The sequence below is a fragment of the Mustelus asterias genome, chromosome 4 (assembly GCF_964213995.1).
Source record: "Mustelus asterias chromosome 4, sMusAst1.hap1.1, whole genome shotgun sequence".
NCBI classification, from domain to species: Eukaryota; Metazoa; Chordata; class Chondrichthyes; order Carcharhiniformes; family Triakidae; genus Mustelus; species Mustelus asterias.
The window spans coordinates 96,444,893-96,456,628 of NC_135804.1; the positions used below are offsets into that span (position 1 = coordinate 96,444,893).

The window sequence follows — 11,736 nt, forward strand, 5'->3', positions numbered from 1 at the left end:
AGTGCAGAAGGAGGCCATTGGGCCCATCGAGTCTGCACCGACCAAATCCCACCCAGGCCCTACCCCCACATATTGACCCGCTAATCCCTCTAACCTACGCATCTTAGGACTCTAAGGGGCAATTTTTAACCTGGCTAATCAACCTAACCCGCACATCTTTAAGTTGATCTTTCTCCACACCCTAGCTATAACTCTAACACTACATACTGCACCCTCTCCTTTCCTTCTCCCCGTGTATTCTATGAATGGTATGCTTTGTCTGTATAGTGCGCAAGAAACAATACTTTCCACTGTATCTCAATACCTGTGACAATAATACATCAAATAAAATATTAGATTTAAAAGATGGCACTTGAAGCAATGGAGTTGGGATGAGGATGCTTTTAGAATCATGAAGACTTTTGAAAGAGGGAATAGGGGCAGAGTATTTTCCCTAGCTGGGGCCTCTGTGATATAATGAGAGGTTATGAATTTCAATTGCCATTGAATTAATTGAGAGAGGCAAGCAGAAATGTATGGCCCGATTCTCCCATCACGACCCGCACCTTTTCTGGCGGGTCCAGTTGGGAGAATCTCATCATCGGCCTTTTTCCGGGACTTGCACATGCACCGGGAACACATGCGTGTCTCCCAGAGCTGGAGAACAGTCGCAGTCCAGACCACGCTGGAAGCTGGCGGGAAGAGAGGTAAGTCATTTGTATCTTTTTTTAATGTAGTTTAAATATGTTTTGCATGTCATTATCGGGAACTTGCCGGTCCCGATAGAATCTCCCACCCCACCAGGAGTACTTCATTCTGGCAGGATTTAGAGTAGCTCCCCACATTCAGGGAACTAGTGGGAGACCCCACCGGAGCGAAGGAGGACAATCGGAGGTCCCCCTGGGAGTCGGGCGGTGGGGGGAGTGCCACCTGGGCATGGGCACCCTGGCAGTGCCAGCCTGTGCCCCATGGCATTGCCCAAGGGGCAAAGTGCCCATGCCCAGGGGGCACCTTGGCACTGCCCACCGTGCATCAGGCAGTGCCAAGAGGCCGGGGCCCATTGTGGGCGAGGGCCTAGGGGCGATCGGTGGGGGCGGGGGGGGGTCCCGCTGCCACTCTGTATTCCGATCGGTCTTGGCTGGAGGGAGGGCAGCGATCGGGGTGGGCTGGGAGGGGGGGGTAGTGGTCTGCTGGGGGGGGTCTGCCTCCCAGGGGGAGGGGTCTGACCCCAGGGGGGGATCAGTGGGGAGGGGTTCTGCCAGGATGAGGGGGGATCGCCACTGCTGGGGAGGGTAGGCTGGACATCGGGATGCTCCGGGGCAGGGAGGTCAGGACTGCCCCGGGAATTGTTGTGGGGGCCGCGATCAGACCTTTGCGGGGGGGTGGCTGGAGGGGCAACACTGTGGGGGTCCTGGGCTAGCCAACGATCGAGCTCGCCAGCAAACGGGGAGACTGACAGATCGGGACCGCTGCGCATGCGCAGAGTTCCAGAGCTGTCAGACTTTGGCGCGAATAGGCCCCACCCCCTGGGTTTTTAATGAGATTCAGGATTGTGACCTCTGCATTGCACAGAGTGGAGAGATTCAGGTCTGAAGCTGCACTGAAACAACAGTCGTGATCTAGACCAGTTTTCCCACCAATTCAGCACTTTTGGGAGAATCGCCCCCGAAATTGCACAGAAAGTTGTGAAGCTATGGAATGTGTTGCCTGGCGGAATAGTTCAACTAGAGATTAGGAAATCTTTCAAGGGGAAAATGGTTTTGATTTGATTTATTATTGTCACATGTATTGGTATAAAGTGGAAAGTATTATTTCTTGCGCACTATACAGGCAAAGCATACCGTTCATAGAGAAGGAAAGGAGAGAGGGCAGAATGTAGTGTTACAGTCAGAAGCATAGAATGCGAGTATAGAATTAGAGAGTATGCTGGGCACAGCTCGCAAGAAGTCGCCACGTTCCAGTGTCATGATGAATGAATGGTTTGAAGCAGCTGTGGGAAAGGGCTGGACAGTGGGAGTAGGTTTATCCAAGAGCAAAGGGCACTTGAGGCGTGGGCCAAATACCCTGTTGTGTGGCAAACTAATGTGGTTTACACGTAGGACAATGTCTTTACTACGAGCCAGTGGGACAAACTAGTGATATCCAATCAGACAGGGTTAGTGGAGATGAAGATGTCAGCTTCTGTATGTAATGTCACTAAAGAATAGGAGGAGGTTGACAAACCAGGAATATGCTGATCCTTGGAGGCGCTATATATAGAGCGAAAGAAGGCGGCCCTTTCAGCAGCATGGCGAGCAGCAGAGAAAGCTGGAACAGAAATACCCCCAGCACTGTCTTAGAAATATTCCCAGCGCTGTCTTACCCAAACAAGCTTTCCTAACCGGCCTAAAAATAATGAAGGTTATTGACAGAAGTTGGAGGACAGAAGAGTAAATTATCTGGGGCCCGCGGACACCATTAACATTGAGGCAGACAGTCCCGATCTTACACACACACACAGTGAGTTTGTTTCAATGGAGGCTCTGGCTGGATCTGGGACTCACTCACCCTGAGTGTTGCTGCTGGGCTGGTAACGCTGCCCGCAGCCTCGGTTACAACACAGCTCCGACATCCTGTCCCTTCCACCTGGACCCTGCTTCCCGGGAATAGCGAGACACACCGTCTGCTCTCGGAAGTTTTAAGTAGATGTGAGATCTCGATATTCCAGAAATATCTCCCGCTGTCTGGAAGAAATTCCCCAGCGTACAGGGAGAGGGAGTCGGATTGTGTATTGCCCAAAGATAGTCACAACAGCCGCTCCTGCCGTCACAGCCGAGCTGCCAACTTCCAGCATGGGGGAGGAACTTCAGACAGGACAACAAGAGATTAAATGAAACTTCATTCTGAGTTAATCTTAGAGCAGATACTTCTCGTAATCGATTCACGGGCAGAAATGCTGTAATTCCCCGGGAAATTTCATAGAATGGTCAGAGCACAGAAGGAGGCCACTCGGCCTGTCGTGCCTGTACTGATCCTCAATGAACAATTCCGTTAGTGTCACTCCCCTGCCTTTTCCGTGTAGCCATGCAGTGCCCCGCCCCCCACCATTTTTCAGATAATGATCCAATTTCCGTTTGAAAGCCTCCATTTGAAAGGGTCTTTTAAAAGACTTTTGGATAAGTTCATGGAAGTTAGTAAGATAGAGGGTTATAGGTAAGCCTAGTAGGTAGGGACATGTTCGGCGCAATTTGTGGGTCGAAGGGCCTGTTTGTGCTGTAGCTTTTCTATGTTCTACGTTCTATGTTCTATTGCCCCAGTCTCCATTACACGCTCTCACAGAGCATTTCACATCCTAATCAATCCATGGGTAGAAAAGTTTTTCCTCATGTTGCCATCATTTCTTTTGCCAGTTACCTTAAATCTGTGCCCTCTGGTTCTCGATCCTTCCGCCAATGGGAACAGTTTCTCCTGATCTACTTTGTCCAGATCCTTCTTGATTTTTTATACTTTTCCAATTCAATCAAATCAAATCCAATTCAGAGTCTCAACAAGTTGAGACATTTCCGATCCAGGCTGACAAGACAGGGCAAGCGACCAAACCACCCTGTCCTGGGCCCGATCTACATGAGCCAAGCTGATTGGAGAAGGGGGAGGTTCCTCCTCCAAGACTTGGGCTCATTTGCATCTTAGCCAAAAGACCGCTTTTAAAAATTGCTTCATATGAAACATATGAAGCTTCAATGTAACCCAATGACCTCAACCAAGTGCAGCATCCTCTCCATACTACACTTGATCTTAGCCAAAAGGCCGAATATCTTAAACTTTCACTTCATCTTCTCCAAGGAGGAGTCCCATTTTTCCAATCTTTTGACATAACTGAACCATTCTTGTAAATCCTTTCTGCACCTTCTCTAATGCCTTTACATCCTTCCTAAAGTGTGCTGCCCATAACTGGATATAGTACTCCAGTTGAGGCCAAGCCAGTGTTTTATATAAGTTTAATATAGCCTTCTTGCTTTTGTACTCTGTGCCTTATCGATAAAACCCACAATGTTGTATGCATTATTACCCGCTCTTTCAACTTGTTCTGTCACATTCAATGATTTATGCACACATACACCCAGATCCTTTTTTCATTCACCCCTGTTAGATTTGTACCCTATATTTTATATTTTCTCTCCACATTCTTCCTACCAAATTTTTTACTACACACTACTCTGCACGAAATTTCATCTACCACTTGTCCATCCATTCTACCAATCCCTGTCTATGACCTTTGGAAATTCACAATATTACCAAGTTTCATATCATCTGCAAATCAGATCACCAACAACCTGTCCTGGTCCTCCCCATGCCAACACTATAGTTAAGAATGCCCACCAACACCTCTACTTTCTCAGAAGATGAGGGAAATTTGGCATGTCAGCAACGACCCTCACCAACTTTTACAGATGCACCATAGAAAGCATTCTTTCTGGTTGCATCACAGCTTGCTTTGGCTCCTGCTTTGCCCAAGACCACAAGGAACTACAAAAGGTCATGAATGTAGCCCAATCCATGACGCAAACCAAATCATTATAACATCATTATAATAAAGTTGCATGGCAAGGAAACACCATCAATTTAATTACTGTTTATTGACATTATGTGTCTGTCCATCCTATGGTCAGGAAGGTAATGACAATGCATTCATACATTTTAAGGTGTGTTTTCCCAATCCTGTTGTCTACCCAACAAGGACTCAGACATGCTGTCTAGTGACTGACTAATAACAATCTTCCATGACATCGATTTCAAGGGTGGCATGGTGGTACAGTGATTAGCGCTGCTGCCTCATTATGAAGTGCTTCGAAAGGCTAGTCATGGCACAAATCAATTCCAACCTCTCGGACTGCCTGGATCCACTACAGTTTGCCTACCACGGCAACAGGTCCACAGCAGATGCCATTTCCCTGGCCCTGACGAGACAGAGTAAAGGAATGAGATAGAGAATCTGGTGAACTGGTGTGGCTACATTAATCTCTCCCTCAATGTCAACAAAACGAAGGAGATTGTCATCAACTTCAGGAAGCTTGGAAGAGAACATGCCCCTGTCTACATCAATGGGAATGAAGTGGAAAGGGTCGAGAGCTTCAAGTTTTTAGGGGTCTAGATCACCAACAACCTGTCCTGGTTCGACTCTCACCAACTGCGCTTCAGCAGTCACGGGCATTCAGCCTCGGATCTCCAGGTAAGCGTTCTCCAAGGCGGCCTTCACGACACACGACAACGCAGAGTCGCTGAGCAGAAACTGATAGCCAAGTTCCGCACACATGAGGACGGCCTAAACCGGGATGTTGGATTTATGTCACATTATCAGTAAGCCCTACAGCTTGCCCCCTGGACTTGCAGGCTGTTCTGTCTGGAGACAATACACATCTCTTTAACTTGTGTTTAATGCTCCCTCCACCCACATTGTCTGTACCTTTAAGACCTGGCTGGCTGTAGGGATTCGCATTCTAATTAGTATTCTGTAACTTGATTTTGTGTCTCTGTGCATTGTTTGAGAGCACATTTCCACTCCATCTGACGAAGGAGCAGCGCTCCGAAAGCTTATGGTATTTGCTACCAAATAAACCTGTTGGACTTTAACCTGATGTTGTGAGACTTCTTACTGTGTTCACCCCAGTCCAACGCCGGCATCTCCACAGCACAAATGAATAACAGAGATAAGATATAATGATTGGTGTGCTTGAGTTGCCTGCTGATATTTGAACAGAAAGGCTGGATATCTGAGAAGCTACTCGAGGAATGCTGATGCGTGTGAAATCCTATACTGGCAGGAATTGGAGAAGTTAGAACTGTTTTCCGTAGAGAAAAGAAGGTTGAGAGGAGATTTGAAAGAGATGTCCAAAGCCTAGCAGGGTCTGGACAGAGTAGCTAGGAGGAAATGGTCCCCATTTATGAAAGGATCAAGATCGAGAGGGCACAGACTTAGTCATTAGTAAAAGGAGCAAAAGAGATCTGAGGAGAATCTTTTGTATGCAGCGAGTGGTTGGGTTTGGAATGCATTGTGTGAGAATGTGGAGGAGGCAGGCTCAACCTAAGCATTCAAATGGATATTAGAATGTTATCTCAAAAGGAACAATGTGTAGGATATGGGGAGAAAGCATGGTATTAGATAGGTTGCTCATTCAGAGAGCCAGTGCAGACATGATGGGCCAATGTAATAATTCTGATTCTGTGAATTACAGCTTTTCCAAATGGAGGTAGAAATTGAAATGTGGAGGAAACAGGGCTTTGAATGGCATCATAAATCAGACAAGTGAGCCTTGAGCAGTAATCATTTAGAATCATAGAATCATAAAATCCCTCCTGTGCAGAAGGAGGCCATTCAGCCAATGAGCCTGCACTGACAACAATCCTACCCAGGCCCTATCCCCGTAACCCCACCTATTTACCCTGCTAGTCCGTCTGACACTAAGGGGCAATTTAGCATGGCCAATCAACCTAACCCGCACATCTTTGGATGCGGGAGGAAACCAGAGCACCCAGAGGAAACCCATGTAGACACGGAGAGAATGTGCAAACTCCACACAGACAGTGACCCAAGATTGGAATTGAACCCAGGTCCCCGACGCTGTGAGGCAGCAGTGCTAACCACTGCGTCACCATGCCAACCACTGCCTCACCATGCCACCCTTCCAGTAACAGCTAGTTGGCTCACCATACATTCCTTATAGTAAATTGCAGCTTTTTGTCCAGTGCTAAAACTTGTATAACTTCACTCACCTCTCTCCCTCCACTCACGGTCCCACCATCCCTAACTGCTGCTGATCTGGAGTAGAAAACAAAGAAGGATGTCAGACTACTTGAAAATAGTAGGTGTCCGTCATTCAATGCTAGGTGCACAATTGAAATTATACTCCCTGTTGTTCCAACTCAGACAAAACAAGAGAATATTGCAGAGCAGAGGCCACCCAGCATCCCTATCACTCAGGGATAGCTTCCATTAAATGTGTCCAGTTTTATTTATTTATTTGTGTCACAAGTAGGCTTAAATTAACACTGCAATGAAGCTACTGTGAAAATCCCCTAGTCGCCACACTCTGGTACCTCTTCGTGTACACTGAGGGAGAATTTAGCATGGCCAATGCACCCAACCAGCTCATCTTTCGGACTGTGGGAGGAAACCGGAGCACCCGGAGGAAACCCACACAGACACGGAGAGAACGTGCAGACTCCGCTCAGACAGTGACCCAAATCAGGAATCGAAACCTGGTCCTTGGCACTGTGAGGCAGCAGTGCTAACCATTGTGCCACCGTTTATAACAGAAAGCATTTACTATTACAGTGATTGGAATGTCAATAGGTGGGTCTGCAACTCAGATCAGTCTATATCCCAAATTATTTATAATCAGAAGCACTTAATAGCAACAGACTTGTTGCTCTCTAATATAAGACCTTTAAAAACTTTGAACTATTTTTTGAAGAGTGGTCAGCTGTTTTGTACGTAACTGCGCCAGTCATTATGTACACAACAACATTTCAGAACTTTGTCACGGATTGATTTCTGGTGATATTTTTGTTGAGGTATCACTCTTGCCCAGGGCGTAAGAAGAATTTCCTACATTCCCAATCCCAGTTTTTTATTGACTTATAAAGAAGGAGTTAGCTTTTTGCCAATAATACCTCTTATTGGATAGCTGAACGACAATAGTAAAAATTCTAAAAATACCGCTATCAAATAGGAGACAGACAGAGATGCACAGGGTGAGTGAGATGAGCAGAAAAAGAAAGAAAAGAGACAGGAATGAGATGGGATGGATTCATTATGAACTTTGCCCTCCAGCCACATCAAACACCAGCAGCTTCCTCCATGATGGGGGTAGAGGAGAAATCAATTGTGAATTGATAGTTCAACGACCTCTAAAAGGATGTAGGCACCATTATCAAACTGACCAATTACATTACTGAAACTGTAAGTTATGTGTGAAAATTAATATATTGTCTTAAAATGAAAATTTCCTCAGCTCATTAAAAAACCGTCCCCTGGAGAAATGTGTTCCACAGTAGAGCTGCAATCATTTTTCAAATTCCTTTATATGTGTATGCAGTTAGTGATGTGTAAGCAACATCTCCTCTCTCATCTTATTGATGTGCCTCTACATTGTAAACTCTGTCTCATTGTTTATGCTACTCAGAAGGAAAAAAAATTAGCATCGACCACACAGTACAACACGGGGAATGGGAAATACACAGATACAGCCATAGAAGGAGACAAACTGAGTGATAAAGATAAGGACAAACACATGTCAGAATGAGAAATTGTCTGTCACATGAAGCAGATAACACTGATATGTTGAAGGTAAGCCCCAATGCATACATAAGAACATAAGAAATAGGAGCCATCTGGCCCTTCGAGCCTGCCCCGCCATTCAACAAGATCATGGCTGATCTGAAGCGAATCAGTTCCACTTACCCGCCTGCTCCCCATAACCCCTAATTCCCTTATCGATCAGAAAACTATCTACCCGTGATTTAAACATATTCAACGAGGAAGCCTCCACCACTTCAATGGGCAGAGAATTCCAGAGATTCACTACCCTCTGAGAAGAAGGGAATAGAGCTGAGGAAATTCGAGTAGGAGAATGCTTGTCTGGACTATAAGTGCCAACACAGACCACGATAGTCAAGTGACCTGTTTCCATGCTGTAGATTCTGCGTAACGCATAGACAGAAAAAGAGTACACAATGAAATATGGCTGCAAAATTGTGTTCTGTAGTATCCATTGTTGCGATGCTATAGGTCCAGTTTTGGTACCAAAATCACATCTGTGCCATGCACATACGCTTCTAGTGCTGAACACCATCTTGGTGAGCGTGTTAACATGCGCATGAGGAACAGCAATAAGTTAGCCTAATATCTGGGAAAATCCTGCAATTCATTGTTAAGGAAGTAATAGCAGGACATTTAGAAAATCAAAATACAATCAGGTAGAGTCAATATGGTGTTATTAAAGGGAAATCATGTTTGACAAATTTACTTGAGATTTTTAAGGATGGAAAAAGCAGGGAAGATAAAAGGGAACTGGTAGTTGTAGAGTATTTGGATATCCAAAAGGAATTCTGTAAGGTACCAGATAAGAGGTTACCACATAAGATAAGGGCTCATGGTGTTGGGACAATATATTAACACGTAAGGAGGATTGGTTAACTAATAGGAAACAGAGAATCGGGATAAAATGGTTATTTTCAAATTGACAAAATGTAACTAGCATAGTACCACAGAGATCTACTATTTATGATCTATATTAATGACTTGAATGAAGGGATCTATGTCTTGTAGCCAAATTTGCTGATGATAAAAGATAAGTAGGAAAACAAGTTGTGAGGAGAGCACGAAGTGCCTGCAAAGGAATGTAGGTAGGTTAAATAAGTTGGTAAAAATGTGAGCTTTGACTGGAAGCGCAGAAAATCAGAATATTATTTAAATAGAGAGAGACTCCGGAATATTGCAGTACAGAGGGATTTGGGTGCCATTGTACATTAATCATAAGCGTGCAGATACAGCAAGCAACAAGTGAAGAGGGCATTCAGTAGAGCGCATTCCTCTGCCATGCTGTGTTAACTCCACACTAATACAATTACCCAGCTCTTCCTTGAGACTTTTACCTGCCTGCCTGATGCTCTGTAAGTAGAAACTTCAAAAAAAGAGATCTTTGTATTAAGTGTTTCTCACTGAGGAAGTTTCAGGCCATTCTGCATCCAACAGTCTGCTCTAAAAACTCTGATTACATTTTGACAACTGTGACAAATTCACTACAGCAGCTGAGACAATCCACAACATTCTAAACCAATCAGCAACATTCTAAATAAAACAACCCACAACATTCTAAAAAAAAGTAATTTCATCCAATCTTCCAATGTTGACAAAAATACCAGATTCTGGTATTTTTCTGGCATTAACTCATCTTCACCAAAAATGAATCAGTTCTTCCTGGGACCATACAGTATAGAACATAGAACATAGAACATTACAGCGCAGTACAGGCCCTTCAGCCCTCGATGTTGCGCCGACCAGTGGTACCAATCTAAAGCCCCTCTAATCTACACTATTCCAATATCATCCATATGTTTGTCCAATAACCACTTGAACGCTCTCAACGTTGACGAGTCCACCACTGCTGCAGGCAGGGCATTCCACGCCCTTACTACTCTCTGAGTGAAGAACCTACCTCTAACATCTGTCCTATATCTCTCACCCCTCAATTTAAAGCTATGTCCCCTCGTGCTAGCCAACACCATCCGAGGAAAAAGGCTCTCACTATCCACCCTATCTAATCCTCTGATCATCTTGTAAGCCTCTATTAAGTCACCTCTTAACCTTCTTCTCTCTAACGAAAACAACCTCAAGCCCCTCAGCCTTTCCTCATACGATTTTCCCACCATACCAGGCAACATCCTGGTAAATCTCCTCTGCACCCTTTCCAACACTTCCACATCTTTCCTATAATACGGCGACCAGAACTGTACGCAATACTCCAAATACGGCCGCACCAGAGTTTTGTACAGTTGCAGCATGACCTCCTGGCTCCGAAACTCAATCCCTCTACCAATAAAAGCTAACACACCGTACGCCTTCTTAACAACCCTATCAACCTGGGTGCCAACTTTCAGGGATCTATGCACATGGACACCCAGATCCCTCTGTTCATCCACACTACCAAGTATCTTACCATTAGCCCAGTACTCTGTATTCCTGTTACTCCTTCCAAAGTGAATCACCTCACAATTTTCCGCATTAAACTCCATTTGCCACCTCTCAGCCCAGCTCTGCAGCTTATCTATGTCTCTCTGTAACCTGCCACTTCCCTCCGCACTGTCTACAACTCCACCGACTTTAGTGTCATCCGCAAATTTACTAATCCATCCTTCCACACCCTCATCCAAGTCATTAATAAAAATGACAAACAGCAGTGGCCCTAAAACAGATCCTTGCGGTACACCACTAGTAACTGAACTCCAGGATGAATATTTCCCATCAACCACCACCCTCTGTTTTCTTACAGCTAGCCAATTCCTGATCCAAACCACTAAATCACCCTCAATCCCATGTGTCCGTATTTTCTGCAAAAGCTTACCATGGGGAACCTTATCAAACGCTTTGCTGAAATCCATATACACCACATCAACCGCTTTACCCTCATCCACCTCTTTGGTCACCTTCTCAAAGAACTCAATAAGGTTTGTGAGGCATGATCTACCCTTCACAAAACCGTGCTGACTATCCCTAATCAAATTAATCCTTTCTAGGTGATTATAAATCCTATCTCTTATAATCCTTTCCAATACTTTGCCCACAACAGAAGTAAGGCTCACCGGTCTATAATTACCAGGGTTGTCCCTACTCCCCTTCTTGAACAAGGGGACAACATTTGCTATCCTCCAGTCTTCTGGCACTGTTCCTGTAGACAATGACGACACAAAGATCAAAGCCAAAGGCTCTGCAATCTCCTCTCTAGCCTCCCAGAGAATCCTAGGATAAATCCCATCCGGCCCAGGGGACTTATCTATTTTTACCCTTTCCAGAATTGCTAACACCTCCTCCTTATGAACATCAATCCCATACAGTCCAACAGCCTGCATCTCAGTACTCCCCTCAACACTGTCCCTCTCCAGTGTGAATACCGATGAAAAATATTCATTTAGTGCCTCTCCTATCTCTTCAGACTCCACGCACAACTTCCCACTCCTGTCCTTGACTGGCCCTAATCTTACCCTAGTCATTCTTTTACT

At 45.2% G+C, this 11,736-nt stretch overlaps 1 protein-coding gene across 1 annotated transcript in view; it reads right to left on the bottom strand.

Moving 5' to 3' along the window:
• Window positions 1–3,038, bottom strand: part of LOC144492872 (cysteine and histidine-rich domain-containing protein 1-like) — a 32,678-nt gene extending 29,640 nt beyond the window's left edge. Inside the window, exon 1 of the mRNA XM_078211418.1 lies at window positions 2,527–3,038. Coding sequence (XP_078067544.1) covers window positions 2,527–2,590 — 64 coding nt within the window. The 5' untranslated portion in view covers window positions 2,591–3,038. The remainder of the gene's footprint in view (window positions 1–2,526) is intronic.
• Between the last annotated feature and the right edge of the window lie 8,698 nt (window positions 3,039–11,736).